Source organism: Rhodamnia argentea, chromosome 9 (genome assembly GCF_020921035.1).
Source record: "Rhodamnia argentea isolate NSW1041297 chromosome 9, ASM2092103v1, whole genome shotgun sequence".
Taxonomy (NCBI): Eukaryota; Viridiplantae; Streptophyta; class Magnoliopsida; order Myrtales; family Myrtaceae; genus Rhodamnia; species Rhodamnia argentea.
This window is the reverse complement of record NC_063158.1, coordinates 22,905,360-22,923,362: the sequence shown is the minus strand read 5'-3', so window position 1 is coordinate 22,923,362 and position 18,003 is coordinate 22,905,360. Positions and strand designations below refer to the sequence as shown.

Genomic DNA, 18,003 nt, shown 5'->3' with positions numbered 1-18,003 from the left:
GTCCAACGACACATGACAAAGAAAGATCGAAGCCTAGAAAAACGAGGGCCACGAAAGGTATCATAATCCCATTTGGAAAAACGTCGAAAGGGTCCACTCGGGACAACTTCTTTTGACTTTTATCTCTCACTTTTTACTCCTAAATCTTAAAATAAACCTGTTCCAACTTTTGAATTTTCTTTTTATCGTCAAACAATGTCTATCATGTGTGATTCGAACATGCCGGTATTCGTGTTTCGAAAGAGTTCATATGATTCGCATCAAACAAAATTCGAATTACGAGGAGCCCGGATTCGACGAATCAAAAGTTACGATGCCACGTGAATCATCCTAGTTCTTAAGAATTTTGCTAATGAGAGGTGGGTCCTTGTGTGTCCGTGCCGTAACGAGGAAGTAAAGAATGTGGATGAAAGTAGTGATGTTGATGCGCCTTAGAGTGGACGCACGCCCTGGCGTTGTCCAACTTATTCGTCGCTTGCTTTCTTTGGAGAACCCCATTGTTGAAGCCTATTTCATTTGAATATTACCAAATCCAGGAGCTAGGGTTTTTTTTTTTTTTTCCGTTATACCACAAAGTGGGTTTGATCGACAACAAGTGTCGTGTTCGGATTCGTCGATCTTTTCTTAGTCAACTTTATTTCTTTTCTTAGTCTCAAAGGTCAATCTTGCCGTACGGAATCCCAAGTACTGTTGCGGAAAAGGGTAAAAATTAGAAGACAAAAAATATATATATATATATCTCATAAATATCCCTAAGTTTTTCTCGCCGGACGCCAGCACCCCCAAATTATTTTTCAACTAATACCCCCAAGACCCAAGAGTACCGTTTCCGTTGATAATGGCCGTTAAAAATTCGACGCGACAGCATCACGTTATATTTTTAACGGCCATTATGGTTGGAGATCGAACTAGAGGTACTTTAGGTTATTGAAACAAGTTTAGAGGTTGGTGAGACAAGAAAATTTTGGTATATTGATATTCCACGGAAATTTTTGAGATTATCCCCCAAAGAAAAAGGGGAGGGGTAAGGGAATTCATATGAAATTCTAAAGCCATCAAGGTTTAGTTTGGCCAATACGCTGTTTCCCGTCAAAACCATGTGTAGTAAAGTGTAGTGCATAATATAATGATAAATAGTATTAAAGAGAGAGAGAGAGAGAGAGAGAGAGAGAGAGAGAAGAACCTGGCGTCAACTTTTGTTCACGATCCTTAATAGCGAAGAAGCCGCCAGGAAATGATGCAAGATACCAATCGGAATGCAAGTCGCTCGTGATCCGACGGTGTAGATTGAGTGGTCAAACGTTAGGGTCGAGCGCGATAGAATAGTACTCGTAGAATCAAAGGATGTTTCGCACTATGATGATTTCACCTCACTTTACTCCTGGAAAAATTATAAAAAAAATTTGTAAACCTATTGTAATTATACCAATTCAGTTTCTTTATTTTTTTTATCAATTTAATCATAAACACTTTGTAATTATACCAATTCAATCCATTTGGGTGGCCGGCACCGACGTGACAATTTTTTTAAATAATTTTTTAAAATTTTTACTTTTTTTTTTAGGGTTTGGGTCGGTAGCCCTGCCAACCCCTGAGTGAGGGCTCGTGACCCTCACTAGGCCGCAACGAGGGTCACGATCCCTCACTCTCAATTGGCTAGGGTCGCGAACCTTGTCACGGTTGGGTGAGGGTCGTGAGCCCTTACCCGTGGCTGGTGGCCGATACGAGGCCGCCAAAGACAAACCGTAAAAAAGAAAAAAAAACATAAATTTATTTAAAAATTAATCAAAATTATTTAAAAATTATTTAAAAAATTGTCATTTCAGTGTCGATTGGTTAAATGGACTAAATTGACACAATTACAAAAAAATAAAAATTGAATAGGCAAAAAAGAAAATTAGAATTGAATTGATATAATTGCAATAGGCTTAGGATTTTTTAGTAATACTCGTCTTCACTTCTTCATGTAGTGGCGCTTACCAACCAATCTTAAAATTTGTTTCCTCGACACAATGGAAATCCGTAATTTCAAAATTTCTCATGCGACTACTTCTTGATTAGTTATTAGCTCAAGGGCTGTGCTAGGCTCGTGCGCCATCTTTAATGTTTATAATTAGTCGAAATTGAGATTCAAATAGTATGCTAATTTGTGAAATGTAATAAAAACTAACACAGTGGACATTTCAGATGATTTTTCAATAGAATAGGACTTTTTTCAGCATCTGAAATTTCCAAACTGGTGATCTCAAGTATCTCATTGTTCTTTTGTCACATAGAATCACCGTCTGTTCAACCAAGAGTAACTCCAATTACAACATCATAGAGGACAGCTCTCTTGATCGTGGGCACTCGTACCGTGCTTCCAGTCAACTCATCTGGGAATTGCTTCGATTTAATTGCTTGGTGGTTTTTTTGTGTGTGTGTGTATACATTATATATTTATACACACAAAATTGCGAACCCGAGTTCAATGCCAATTCGAGAAATTTTCTACCTAGAAATTTTGTGGATCATGTGCAAGGCGTTTCTCCCTAACTGAATTTACTCTTTTTGTTTTCACACTTATTTGACGGAGGGCTTTCACAGTAACTTTCTGGGATGACAGCCACATCTTTCTGGAGGGGTAAGAGATGCAAATGAACCGACAGCCCGACTCAATCTGAAACAGTAACACTCGCTAAACTTAAGATCAAACGAAGAAGAGAACGTTTTATAAGAGTGAATGACATCCGACTTCCACATTGGCTCTCGGGTTCTGTCCTAAAGGGAAGCTTGACCGGGTATTCATACGCCTACTTGCCACTCACCAAGTCCTAACACCCATTGATCTCTTTCTCGGACTGTGAGTTCTACTGAAATACCATTTCCGATTCAATTTGATGGACAAAACGCATTCCAACTAAACACGAAGCCGCGCAGAAGCACCTCGCACATGCCACATGCAACAGAAGAGCACATCCATAGTCAAACTCCCACAGGAATGAAACCGGTAAACATTGCATAAGCTATCCACGACAAAAGAGGACAAAACACTAAGAAAGGTTTGTAGCATATACATTAGCGCACAAATGAGGTACCATGTTTTCTCAAGTAATAAGCTCAGAGAAGGTGGTACTAAAATAGGTAAACTTTTTAGTTAAGGCATTCGACATTGTACAACAGATTCCCGCAGCTAGCAGGCTAAGCCAACTGCCAAATTGAATCCTGTGCTACAAAAATTACTCATACTAAACCCGTCAAACCCAGTGCTTGAGGAGAAGGCCTTCGAAAGCTCCAAACATGAAATGCCTCTAGGTACAGGATCGAGACGAAAGAACCTAAAACTTGAAATCCTTCTTCTTCGACTTCCCGTCTTTATCCTGCACTTTCCGTTTCCTCTTTTTCTCGTTCTGCATCAATCCATCTCACCATTAGATCATTTACAAAAACTCAAAATGCAAAGGGAATGATTGCCAAAGAGGAAAGACGGACATAAGATAGCAGGGAACTTGGTCAACAAGTCAGTCAAACATCAGGTGGGACTGATACAACTGGTATGCGAGAAAAATACAGTAAAAGAGACATTTGTTCTGAACTCTTAATATATCACACACCAGTTAAGGCATGCTCAGGGATGGAGTGTGTTCTACTGTCAAACAAAAAACAACTGGATAATTAGCAATTGGCCCAAAAGGACAGAAGCACTCTGATGATTTTCCACTCGACCACGTTTATCCATAAGCAAGCAAAATGACCATAGGAACAAAAGTGGAATTAAGAAATACAAATGTGGATAAAAATTTCAACTACATGGATAAAACTAAACGCACCCTGTCAGCTATCAGAAGAGAAAGCACTGTTAAAAAAATCTAACTTGACTTCATATAAGCAAAGATCAACATAGACTGAGAAAATGTAGTGAAAGAAAATGATAATCATGAAAGCTCTATAGACGTCAAGACTGTTTTTGCAAGTTGTCTGAAGACCTTCCCAAGAAGAGTATAATCTAACTCAAACAATCCGGCGCATATTACCACTAGACCTGATAGTAGGATGGACTTCAACTTTCCTAATCATGTACCGAAGGCCTGATTGCATGAGGAATGTAATTCACAGCCAAAGAACACATTGGTTCAAGACACTCAGCCATGAAGGACAAGCTCAAAAAGCTGGAAGGAAAACTAACCTCTGCAACCATGTCGCTGAAATCCTCCCGCTGGCTCCGCATCTTCTCCTCCTCCCTCGCCTCTTCGTACCTGATGAATACACTTGGTTAAAACCCTCCTACAAGGAACTTCTAAGTAGTCAGACTTGAAAAGTATTATACTTACTTTGCAGCCAAAACATTATCCATAACTTCCAATTCTTCCGGCTGAAGGGTGACGTCAACTTTATCCGTTTTTTGTCCTCTGAGTAAATCAACCTGTCAAAAGATCGACATTTTAAAAGTCAAATTGCAGAGACAATAATTAGGGCCAAGGACAAAAAGAACATTATAAAGCAGGCATCACTCCGAACAAGTATAATCACGTGTCCATAGTCGATTGAGTAAGAATGTAGAGGCAAAGGTGTTGCCTTACCCTTTTAGCTCCTGCCTTGTCCTGAGTACCACCTGTGTTGACCACATAACTGCATGCAGAAAGCAGAAATTACCACAATAATCACTATTATAGGATAATAAAACAGACATGCACATCTGAGAAATGCATACGTATGCGATGTTCCAAGCAAGGTCCCTGGAGCAATCTTCTCTTCCTTCTCCTCAAGCACCTGCAGCCAAAGAACATGGATGAGGACAAACAGCATGTGTGCTATTTCAATTATTGCCGCAAGAAAGTGATAAAACCCAAATAAGAACTCACAGTGTAAAGAGGCCGATCAGCCTCCTTCCTCTGCTGCTTGCGAAGGTCGATTACATCAGGTGTCTCCACACCAGTCGGAGTGCTGTGAACAATATATTAATCATTAGAATAAAAAACTCAAACCTAAGTAATAGCAACATGTTTTTGACTGTCACTTGGAATATCCAGATGTAAAGAGTTCCTAGTTTTGCACAATTGCCAACCTATAAAGAACAGATGAAACAACATGATACCTTGAAAGACTATCTACAGATTCTATGCCTGCTTCCAACTCTTCTTCCTCCATCTCTTCTTCCACTTCCTCCTCCTCTTCCTCTTCTTCCTCTTCCTCCAAATCACCCCAATGCTTGGTCTTATCTAGGGGCTCTTCCTACAGTAATTAAGCATCCCACAAAATGGTTAAACCAATTCTAGTTACATAATGCATCATAAAATAGGCGAACGCAAAATTTTGAAAACCAAAGGGTAAGGGGGGCGAACACAAATTCCATCAATTCAATCAATCACCAGCTTCAGATAGGTGAAATAAATTCAAGGGACATACCTCATAATTAGGTTGCTCTTGCTGTTGAACACCAAAGACATCACCATACAAAGGACGCCCAAACTGAGTAAAGAAACAATATTGTCAGAGACTAGTGACTTGGGTTCGGGCATGCAATTTATACTAGATAACTCGAAGAAAGTAGGAGATTTACTTCATCAACAGGGGGCTTGCCCCAGCCACCAGGATGGTAACCAAAGCTAGCTCCAGGTGGAATGGGAGCATTGAGTCCAGGAATTTTCAATTGCGGATATGATGGTGGAGGGCCATATCTCTGAGGTAAAAGGAGTCAGTTTGATAGGGGAATGATTGACTAATATGAAGAACAACGAAGAGATTTAAGACTAGTAATGAATAAAGTTATCCATCACCCAACCTGCATATTAATAAGCCAGGGAGGAGGAGCACCCTCAGGCATGCCAAGGGCCTCTTTCAACTCATGGGATAACATCCCAGGTTTCATTTCCCTCAGTTTCACCTGTCCAAAAATTAATAGGAAAAACCTTGACTTCAGTAATTGCAGAGTGATCCTATTTCTTAGGAATCAATGATAATTACGAGAAATCCAACAGCAGTACTGATCAGACAAAGAAAATAACCAATTCCAGTGACATAGGTATGTCCTTTTGAAAACCAATTACGGATGTAAAAGAGTACAATGCACAGACACTTCCAAGAAAGACACTCGCACAGATCAATCTAAGAAGCACAACCAAAAGCAATCTACATTTAAAATTTGAACTCATATCTCTCTAAAAGGACAGGTTGCTCCCAACCCCATCCACCCCAAAAAAGGACTTTAGTAGGGGTTGGTGCATTAGCTTATCACTCATGTTTCTCCTTGCGAAGCTAGTTCTACACATTTTACTTTGATTTGCCACGACATGTCACTATGTACAACTAGTAAACAAAAATGGAGGCATTTTAGATGGCACATCGCACCTCAAATTCTTTCCCTTCGAAATATAGGTCGCCATGGGTGGTAAGCTTTGGCTTTGTCTGGTACTTGAAGAATGCATCATGCAGAACCTACATAAGAGGGAAACTCAGTCTCACAACAAAAGCTAAATGCACATATCAGCCATAAATCTCAGGCAGCTAGGCAAAAAAACTCAGAATATGAAACATAAAAACAAACGGTTATACAAAAGTGGTTAACCTGATAGTCAATATCCATTTTCCCCATCTTCGGCTGCATGCGCTCACGTTGCTTTTGCTTCAATTTCTTACTATCTTCTTTCTCAATGTAAGCCTGCATCGCAGCCACAACACAAGAATTAGGCACTGCGAATAGCATCCATAAGTAGCGTATGCTGCGGTGCACCCACAATGGACGAGCATGTGTAAGAGAGAGAGAGAGAGAGAGAGGAAGCTCGAGTTTCTTTGTCTGCTCCCTATGAGTCAAGGGTAAAATTCAGGCGGCTTGAGAATTATATGGAAGTGAATACAAGCTTGAAAATTTAGTATTCTAGCAGCTCGCAAACCTAACTATGTATCACATTGTTACATAATTCACTTATCTATTCACAGATTTTAATCAACTATAAATCAATTTCTGAATACAAAAACTAAGTATAACATCATTTCGCAATTTCATTGTACTTATAGTACTCAAGTTGAAGCTTAAATCAAGCTTAGAATATTTCATAAATAGTAATAGAGTTGAGCCAAATCAAGCTCAAGCTTGTGAAGCACTTTACCAAGTCAAGACCAAGAGTTTGAGTATCTAGCATCCCATGTTTGAGCACATTAGCCTTGAGTGACAAATAGTACTGAATAGATTTGTGAACCACTTGACCAAGTCAAGACCAAGAGTTTGAGTATCTAGCATCCCATATTTGAGCACATTAGCCTTGAGTGATAAATAGTACTGGATAGATTTGGTTTGGTCACGCCCAAACCTAGGACCAAAGGGTACCGGCAAAAAATTAAAAATTATGCTGGAATACAGCAAAATGGAGAGATTATAGAAAAGGAAACCCAAATAAGTTTCCCACTCGCTCGTTATATGTGAAATGACCCATCCTAAATGGACTCTCTCATATATCTTCAAAACATCAATGTGCAATATAAGGTGGAAAAGTTGACTATTACAAGTTGTCAGTATACGAACAGGGATACTATATCATCTTTAGTTACACCATCCACAGCTAGATACAAACTTCCCTTAAAGTTAAAATGTCATGGCCATACTAAATATTGGGAGAATTAACAAACAAACCTGTCTTATTTTTTCAATTCCAGTTGCAGCAATAAAATCAGGAAGCTGAAAAGGCTGTTTCTCAATACCGCGCTTTCCCTGTAAATTGAACATTTGATGTGATGAGACACAATGATAATAATCTGTATAAAAATCGTGAGCACATACATAAAAGAATCTCAACTCGAGCTTAAACCACAATGTGACAGCATCTGAAATTCAAACCGAAAAATGAATTAGCAATTTGATGAACAACTCTGTCATGTCCAGCGAGCAAAAGGTTATTGGCAGACAGATGTCTCCTCCACTATAGTCAATGCCACACAACTGCCTAAAACTACATACCACACCACAGTTGTCTACATCCCCACTCAGACTAGCAAATGTATTCAAACAGAAACCAAATCTAAGGCCCCTTGGCCACTACCTACCAGTTCAGGCTCCATGATGATCACAGCCAGTCCCCTGCAAGAACCAGATGTATACACATAAGAGAGACCTTATCGACTATATCTTTCCTAACCCTCTACCCTGCACCCCTGATCATATGTATACTAAGCATGCATTCACGTTTGTCAAGTTTCCAAAAGAACTAACCTGCAGAAATTTTCTTTTCTGACACCAATGACGAGGCACAGGAACAGTATTACGGTATGATTTTAAAAAGACCAGCAACTTTGGATCTGCCGCCGTAGCATCCCATATCTGAGTGAGCAAATGAGGATTTAGTATGACAATAGTTAAGCTGCTGATGAATTACAACCACCATAAGAAGGCAAATGGTGACACACTGTATGAACCACATGGAAACTGTAACATTTAATGAGACAATGCAATTTGCAAGTAGTAGTTAAAAGTATGATTATTAACTACTAAAAGATCGGATGACATACAGATTTCACATAATCGAAGCTTAGCACTAACAAAAGAATGTGAGAGGTGGGCAAAGGTCAGATAAAACTTAGATTTTTTAGAAGATTTTATGTTCAAAATAAGAACTACTAGATTGGGGGAAAAGTGCAATTGTTTGGTACTTTGGTAGGAAATATTGAGATATGACAATGTAAACTTTAATCCATCCCCGGCATATCTCTGCGTATGGACTAGCATTCAGCATGTACAGATGTCCCCAAGTTCCAAGATTCTAGAATATAAACCCCATAATTTAGAAGATTTCATTTTCCAATAGAAGATGACTAGAGGGGCGAAAAAGCAGTGTTCTTTACTTAGGTAAGAAACATTTAAGAACGACACAATGAAAAGTTTGATCTATAGACTGCATATCTCTACATATGGATTGGCATTTAGCATGCAAAGATGCCATTGAGTTAAAAAATTAGTATTTAACAACTAATCAAAACACCATAAATTCCTTCAAAAGTAGTCTATACACAGAGACTATCAATTCTTACCTCAACAACATCAGGTCTTGAGCAAATCTGTTTCAGTTCAGCAATTTTCATTCGCCTTTGAAGCTGGAAAATGGCATTAATACATTTGTCAACAAGTGAAATCATAAAAGCCATGATATCTAGGTTAACAGATTATTTCATGGTGGCAATACAATGATATCGACTAGATCTGTACCTTTTTCTTCTTATTGGACACGCCTTTCTCCTTCTGTGGGTTCTCTTGCTCTTCCTCTTCAGAGTCTGAATCATCCTTCTTTTTAATAGTTGCATTTTGAGCATCCTCATCCTTGGAACCGTTGTCCTAGATTACAAACCAAATCACCAAGCCAGTTAATGGCGAAGGCAAGAACAAAACATATCCAGTCAACCAACAAATTCACCATTTACCTCGGATCCGACAGCTTCATGGAAACTAAATTTTTCAAAGACCTTTCTAAACTCATCATCCAATCCATCCTCTAACTCAGCCTTCTCAGGAACATACTCCACCTCAACTTTCTCTACAATCTACATTATAAAAAAGAAGAAATATCACAAAGACACAAAGAAAACAAAAACATAAAGCATCTACTTATGCCAAATTTCCTCCAAAGTTACAGTTATAGCAGGTCCTATATGCAATCGGCCATAAAAATTTTCCTTTAAGGATACAGTCAGAATAGACTTATCCACGAACATCATCAACTCCGGCCGTTTTTGCCATCCCATGCCGTAATAAAATAAACATGAAAAATTACCATGAACCAATAGTATGTAGCTGTAACAACTCATACTAGATGCCAACTTATTTTTCTCTTCTTCAAGTGTAAGAGGATAAAGCAGATTCAAATTAAAACAACAAGAAACCCAAACAAAACAAGAAACCTGTTTGTCCTGTTAAACTAACTTGAACAAATCGCAATTAACCACCGTCATACGGTCATCCCTCGATAGTTGATTAAGGGGAGGCGAAAAAGAGCATGTAATGGTGCATCCTTAAGTGCAAAGGATTCGCTCACAGAGAATGCAAAGTAAGCCAGAGAGCCTATTCAAGCGGTTCAACCACAAGGCAAGAGCACAGCACACTTTTTGTTTTACATTCAAAAGTTCTCAATGTGTAGCAAACCTACCCTAACTACCACTGCCCACGCCTGGAAAGCAAAACATTCGTTCTGTACCTTCCCGCAATCGCAAGCCAACATATATTCGCCCAAATCATTGTACCCACTAACCTAAAACCAATCCCTCAAATCAAACAAACCATAGCCCCTACATCCTAAAAGCATATAATAATAGAGCAATTGACAATCCAAAACCCTAGAAGCTGAAATGCAAGCTTAAAACCGGTTAACCTGCTGAGGATCAGCGTTCTCCTTGCCGCCCTCCTCCCCCGCGCCGTCGCTCTCCCCTCCTGTGTCGGCGGAGGCATCGGCCGCCTGCGCGGCCCTGTTGTTCTTCTTCTGCTTCCGCCTCCGGCGACGCCGCTCGCTCTCGCGAGACTTCTTAGCCGCCGCACCGTTGGGCTCGGCGCGGCCGCCCAGATCTCCGTTGGCGACGAGGCCGTTCTGGTAAGGAACCGACTCGACGGTCATCGGCGATGGATGTTCTCTCGAGTTCTCGGCAAGCGAAATGGGAAGAGAGAGAATAGAACCCCGAGACGTAACTGAGAGAGAGAGAGAGAGAGAGAGAGAGAGAGAGACTGCGTGTGTTTCAGAGAAGAGATTTCCAAGGTCTACGCCTGAGGCCTGGCTTGGGCCGGTTCAAGGCTTAAATAGTATTGGGCCTACGCTAGTGCTTAAATGGTATTGGGCCTACGCCTAAGGCCTGGCGGCGCTATTTTCAATCCTATTTTGGCTAAGCCATTCTTTTTTTAAGTTAACAGATCGAAATATCATTTTCTCTCGTCAATTTTTTATTTCTTTTGTTATCATCCTAACCAACATAACTGCCTTTACTTCTATTTTATTTTTAAAATTAGCCATTTCACAGTATAACTATCAAATTACACCCAATGTAATATCATTCATGCATCATATTATCACTTCGCCTAGAGAAGGTCCGTCATCGTTAACTCATGGTCTCATTTTTTCAAATACAAAAGTTATATGAAAGACTAGAAATCTCTAGTTATAACGGCTTATGAATACAGAATTAACTACATATTTTCTATGAGATGGTTTGAGGGAAAATAAATTTTAAAGTTGAAAATTATAACTCAATCTAATTATCTACCAGATTTTGACCTTGTGGGTGATTTTACGGAATAAATTTGTAAGTTTATGAAGTTAAATATTGTTGATTTGTCCTTTCTTTTCAGTTTTTGACATTTTAACAAGAATTGCAAGATGGGGTTGAAAATTATTTACACATTCCGCACTTTCAAACTCGCACAAGTTTTTTTTTTTTTTTTTAGATGAAAGTTTTAAGCACATTTTAAAGTTTCGATCCATTTGCTATGAGAATGAATTTGCAATCAATATCAATTACTTTCTTCGTAGTAGGAGTTGAATAGCAAGAAGTTTCATTTTTTTCCTTTTTGCTTTTTTCCTTTGTTAATATTTAGATATGGTCTAAATATAGATATGTTTGACATTTGATCATGCTTTTAACAAATTAAGATTTTCCATATGCTGATCAATTTTATTTTCCATTTTTATCAAGATCAGCTAAATAATTAAATTATATTTTAATTTTCGACATTGAAATATAGTTTCAGTCACACTATTCGGGAAAAAAAAAACACTTAGTTGTGTGTTCATAAGCGATCATAAATAGAATTTCTTGTGAATGAGAATATGGGACTATAAATTAAAATTGACACATTCTCTAGGAAAATTAAAAAAAAAAATAGTAAATTGATATATTAATAGGTGCAATGGAATATTTATATTGTGAAATTAACTAGATAAATGGTATAAATAAAGACAATTTTGTGGATCACCCTAATAAAGAAAGAAATAATAAATTGAAGAGAGAGAGCGAAGGGTATTTCAGTAACTTAGCTAAAAAAAGAAGTGTCTTAACCAAAATGAGAATGAAAATAGTATCGCCCTTTGAGAAATGAAACGAATCACAATGGAAAGGGTATATTGCCTCCCATATGATCATAAGTTAGTATAAGGACATAAGTCATCAAATTACCTTTAAGTCCCTATCCCAACACCAACAAGGTCAACAATGAAATAATGAAGGCGGTTATTTAAGCTTAAAGTAGGATACCTTATCCGGATGCATGAAATCTGGAAAAAATTAAAAAAGAAAAAAGAAAACTAGATTTCACAATCTAGGCAAAAAGATTAAAGGACTATTTGGTAATGATTTTGATCCAAAAAAGTAATTCTAATTAGAATCATATTATCCGATTTGTTCCCTAGATGATTTCTAGAAAATCAAAACGCGTTTGATAACTACATAAAGTTTCTATTCCCGAACATAAAAGCATTTGGTAACTGCACAAAATTTCAATTCCCGAGAACGACCATGTGGCGAGAATTCTCTTTTTAAATAGTTTCATCTTTTTTAAAATATTTTTCTTTTTTTAACTTTTGAAAATTTTAAAGTTTTTTTACATTTTTTTAAATTGCCCCCATTTTTTAAATTTTTTTCATTTTTGAATATTTATATTTTTAATTTCCCCTCTATTTTAACCTTTGTTTTAATTTTAAAGCTTATTTTTAAATTTAATTTAAAAAATGTATTTGAAAAAATTAGTTGTTAATAAATTTTAAAATCTAACTTTAATTTTTTTAAAGTTCAGAAGGTCAAGTGGAAGCCTACGTGGACTTAATCTTTCTAAAAGAATTGAGACTTTGTTCTTTTTTGTGATTCTCAAAAGTTATACTTTTTTTAGAATCAACTTTTTTTCTTGTTTTTGGTCCAAACTATTTCCGGGAACGAAATCAGAATCATTTACGTTACCAAACATATTTTTGATCCTTTTTTGTTTTAGGGAACAAAATCAAAGAATCGAAATTGTTGCCAAACAAACTCTTAAACTCGATTCTTGATCCGAACCGGTCTTCTTCTACCCGCTCATTTATCAAGTCTAATTGGAAACCATGATGACATGGTATGTATTGTGGCCCCACCTTTGCTGAGATGACCATTTCATGCATCAAAATGCGGACCTAACTAGGAACCCCCATTATTAAAAACTAATCCTAGAGTTGCATATTCTCTGCATCATTAGGTTTACTTCTTTGACCCTTACTATGCTGATCTTTTTATACAGTATCTTCTTGTACGTAGCCAACTTTGCAAGTTTCCCCTTCTTCATTTGAATCATTCCATTAATTCCCATGAGATTTTTTAGCTTACAGCATCGGCAATATCGAATCGGATCATTTTAGAGATCAAGTAGACAATGAGCGAGAATTCATAAGCTTTTTCTATGCATGTTCGATAGATTCATCTAAGGAGAAGGTTAAAAAGGTTGTCGCACTTATCGCATTTCTCCTCGCATCCGTCCAGATTTGCAAGTGTTCTAGGCAATTGGTGCTAAAGTTCAAAGCAACTACAAGATTTGAAAGATACCCAATGAGGCTTTTCAAAGATAAGTACTTGCACGTAGCCCGGTGAGATCATTTCCTTCCCTAGTAACATCATTCCTCTCTAAGCCTATGATCCACAACCAGCCCATAGTGACTTTTGAAAATATCTCATCCAAGAGAAACAACACGGGCAAGTTGCCCAAGGCATTTTGCTCTGATCCTAAAAAAACAACTCCTTGTACGACACATATATACTAGTATGCATGCAACTTTGACAAAGAGGTGATATTCAAGCCAAACCTCATAGTATGCGTTGTATGCATGCAACTTTGACAAAGAGGTGATCTTCAAGCCAAACCTCATAGTCTTTGGGTGCTACTGTCACAACACATAAAGTGAGATAGCCATTGCTTGAGCCCAAATTTTAGAAAATAATTGTGCGAAAAGAATGCAACAAAGACCACAGGAGACCGTCCATCTACATGATTTCGGGGTGCATGAAAGATAGGTTGCCGACCATACGACCTTGAATGTGAGCATGGGCCGCTCCAAAACAGGCAACAAACACACATACCAAAATAAGGCCCAACTTCACCTTTCTTGACGTTGCTAAATCCAACTATTGCATATCAAATCCCGGAAGAATAACTTAAATTAGATAATTGCATTAGCGGGAGCATTACAAATAGAAATATTCATGACAACTTACAACTATGAGAAAGAGTAGATTTAGACTAAAAGAACAATTATATTCCTCTATCTTGTATCAACTCTGGATCTGTAGTATCCTAAGATAGTCATTGTCCCAATTGCGAATGGTTGATAAACAATGGTAAGACCTCTTGAAGGATGGTAATGCTTTAGCCTACACAAAACATATAATTACAACTGCACAATCAACTAGTGACTTCACATTGGCCCGAGCAAAGTTCAAACCCAAATTAGAGAAGAAATTATATTGAAAGACAAGTAAATAGTTTATACACGGTTGGACAACTAAAGAGAACAAAAAAGTTCTCTAAATATAAAACACAAAATAGCGAAATAAGGATATTTACTTCAAAGAACTGTGGGAAATTGGGAATAACCTGCAACATGGTTAGCATGTTGTTCCAAGCCACAAGAGACTCAAGTCCAAGGAGCAACAAAAAATAAAATTCACGAAAGATGCACATGCATTGCACGAAAAATGCACTTTTAGCGCACAATCTCACCATATGTTCTTCTCACTTTCACTTTATTGATTGACGGTTTGTGTGTCCATTTTTGTTTAGATTGTGGATTGTTAGTTTCGTTTATGACTAGTGTGACAATCTGATTTTCCTGTCATTTCGAGATCTTTGATTGTAAGATATCCGTTGAAGTATTTCGGTTATATCTCGCTCAGATCCGATCAATCGCGAGTTAACTAACGAAGGAGAAAGGCTAACGCGTGACGAGATACGTGGACCTAGGAAATTCAATTCGAAAACGGCATTTTAACCATAAGGGTCGTTGAGGGAATATTTAGAGTCGAGGCTGATCCGAGAACGATTAAGGGATTTATTACTAGTGTTATACAATTAGGACGCGGGTGATGCCGCATAACCAACGTATGATTTGCGAATTTCCCTAAATCGATTTATGACGATCGCGACCGTCGGGGCTAATAATAGACCCTTGCGATTTCATGACAACCAAGATAGCCGTGATTTGAATTTTCCTAAGTGTGATGAGAATCACAGAGTCAATACGCGTAATGTCCACAAAAGCCGTCCGTTAGTTCGAGATAAATTGAAATTACGGACGACGAGAAATCGATCACGAAATGGGATCTCATAAACGCAAAAAAAAAAATTGGAAATGAAGATTTGTAAAAAATGAGTTTGGATTGGACAACGCCTAGTCGGGAATGAAAATCGGTGAAAAAAAAATTTGGATTTTCGGACGAAGGGTGTGAAAAGACGATTTTGCCCCTGGAGCTTCGATCCTATTTTTATTAATCGGACAAGGGCATTATTGTCATTTGATTATTCCCTTTATATCAGCTGAAATTGGAGGGGCAAAATTGGAAGGAAAGTGTGATATTATGTGTACAATGCCAAATGTCATTAATCCATAGTGCTCAATTAATGAACTTGACACCTAAGAGAATTTGGGATGAGAATGAGCCATCTTCTCTTTCTTCCTTCTGGATACTTACGTTTAAGAACAGAACAACACCACCATCACCTCCATTTTCTCCTTCCTTCACTCCCTCACGCACAAAAACGATCTGCCCCGACCGGTTCTGATCGCCAACTTCCCGGCCGTCCAACTTTTCAACCGTCAACAACCAGCCAATGAGCCACCTACCACTGCGAAGATCAGCCTGTTGTCGAACTTTTCCAAGTAGAAGTGCACCATTTGAGCCACTGTGGAATTTAGGGCGGCCAATCTCCCGCGAGTCACCGGAAACCGACTCAACCGGAGGTAGGCTGCTGTTGGTATTTTATTGGACCACCAAACGGATGAATTTTGAACTCAAATTTTGGTGATGTTTAGTAGACATGTATATGATATTGCTGTAAATTTTTGGACGAAAATGAATGCTATCTTGACCTTGAACCACTGTTGTGTTCAAAGGAGCAGAAACTGTCCAATGGCGGATAAGAAGGAATTAGCGCCAAATGAAGACCAACCGGTGTCGCCTTGAGCCAAAATTTTCGGTGAGGCCCCTTAATACATAGAACTTGGTGTTAACAAGGATATTGATGGATAAATTAAAGGATTATGTTGAGTTGTGGATTGTTTGAGCTGGATTGAAACAGAATAGGGGGTACCCTATTTCGGTTCCGTTCTTACTCGATTAGAGGGGGCTGTTTGTGATGGAATTGAGATTTAATTTGATCCTTGAGGCATGTTATGGTGTGGAATGATATGTTGAGGAAGTGTATGATCGATGATTTGGTGTTTAGGCGAAGGAATATTGATGAATTGATTGATTTTCTCTAGGCCGCTTGCTGCCCTGTTATGAAATTGTGGGAGCCGAGGTGTTTAAGGGTAAGGAAAGAAGTGTTTTGCTGATTAAGCTTAAGGTAAGAAAGTTCTTATACCTTGGCTAGAACGATTGGGCTCAATTGGCTGAATACGATGAGGATTATGCAAATTTTGGTGAGTTACGGTGATGTTGTTTGATATATGATATCGTGTTATGCCAATTGCTTAAAGACTCATTGATTAGCCTTGATATATATTGATTGCCTCTTGTTTGTTGAAAATTTATGTTCTCGCATGCCTTTTATTGTTAGCTCTATGTGTGAGCTATATTTGAACTTGAAGTCATGATTATGATGAATTGTTGGCATGCTTGAGAAATTGTGGTACCACGATGCGTAAAGACGAGAGGTGAAAATGGCCAACATCCTAATGCGTAAGTGACACGGGACAGAAATTATGATGTATCGACACGGGCCCGAGATGATTTTGAAAACCCGAGGCGTTTTACGTGGGTTTTATCAATGAGACGATCTGATGCGTAAATACGCGGACCTAGCCTGAGGTGTTTCACACGTAGGCTTGAATCGAATGAAGGTGGAAAGAAAGGAATGCATGGCTTGGTTTCGTTATATGCACCTGTCTTAAGTAAAGTGATGAGATATATTGCCATGATTGAGTAATTTATACTTATCGTTATACATGTACTTTGTATGGTTGTTGTATGCATCACGTTATCGTGCACATTGAGTTTATGTTGCTTTTACTCGAATGAACTGTCGGCCTAACCTAGGGATAGGACTTGCCTTACTGAAATGTAAATCTCACCCCGTCGTGGGACCTTTCTTTTTCGGATCCTAGAAATTGAAGATGTTGTCTGTCCGATTGGGTGAACCCCAAGAAATGATTAGGTATATTTAGGAGTTTCTCGAAGGAGGAGATGTAATATATGTTAGAAGGACGACAGTGGTTTGGGTAGATGAGCTTGAAGCATCTTATAAGCCTCATAGGTTCGATGCATGGTTCCGTAGAGTAAACGGGGTCGTATTTGAACAGTTAAGGCCCCAAGATGTGCCAGAAGGGGTTGTACCTTCTTGGTGCCACCCTACTAGGGATGAGATAGAAGTTGAAGCGTCCACTATAGGTTCAAGGAATATACCCGAAAAAAAAACCGGTGGGAGAGGAGAATATAGAAGTAATAGAGATTTCGGATTCAGAGGATGACGGGATGGACGGAGATTCAATCAAAGTGTAGTTGGAGTCTTTCTCCGAGTATGATCCCGACGAGGATGCGAGTCAAGTTGAGGACACTAGTACTTTCTAGAGTCTCCGTTGTTGGTTGACTTTGATGCTACTTTTTATTGGAGACGGTGTTAGGTTAGGGCTTGGTGATTTCATTTTTGGTTTGCCGTCTTGTCTCATTGACCTCGGTTGTGTATATTGTTAGTTTTTTTTTTTTGTATCGTTTGTACGGACTCGTAGTTATTTATTTATTTGTATTTTTTTTTATGGATAAAGTCTTTTAGTTTCCCCGCATCTCATTAAGTGGATGTATTGAGACGATGGACTGGAATTGGGTTTA

The 18,003-nt window shown here is 38.4% G+C and overlaps 1 protein-coding gene across 1 annotated transcript; it reads right to left on the bottom strand.

The window, feature by feature from the left end:
- Positions 1–2,996: 2,996 nt before the first annotated feature.
- On the bottom strand, positions 2,997–10,703 carry LOC115739819 (splicing factor 3B subunit 2). Its single transcript, XM_030673093.2, has 18 exons — positions 10,329–10,703; positions 9,385–9,504; positions 9,173–9,298; positions 8,998–9,060; positions 8,183–8,290; positions 7,607–7,684; positions 6,545–6,637; positions 6,328–6,414; positions 5,762–5,863; positions 5,540–5,659; positions 5,386–5,448; positions 5,075–5,211; positions 4,842–4,923; positions 4,691–4,749; positions 4,560–4,608; positions 4,311–4,402; positions 4,166–4,235; positions 2,997–3,389 (listed from the first exon to the last, which is right to left on the bottom strand). Exons 1-18 carry the CDS (start codon positions 10,566–10,568, stop codon positions 3,318–3,320), a joined length of 1,761 nt encoding a protein of 586 aa, XP_030528953.1. The 5' UTR covers positions 10,569–10,703; the 3' UTR covers positions 2,997–3,317.
- Between the last annotated feature and the right edge of the window lie 7,300 nt (positions 10,704–18,003).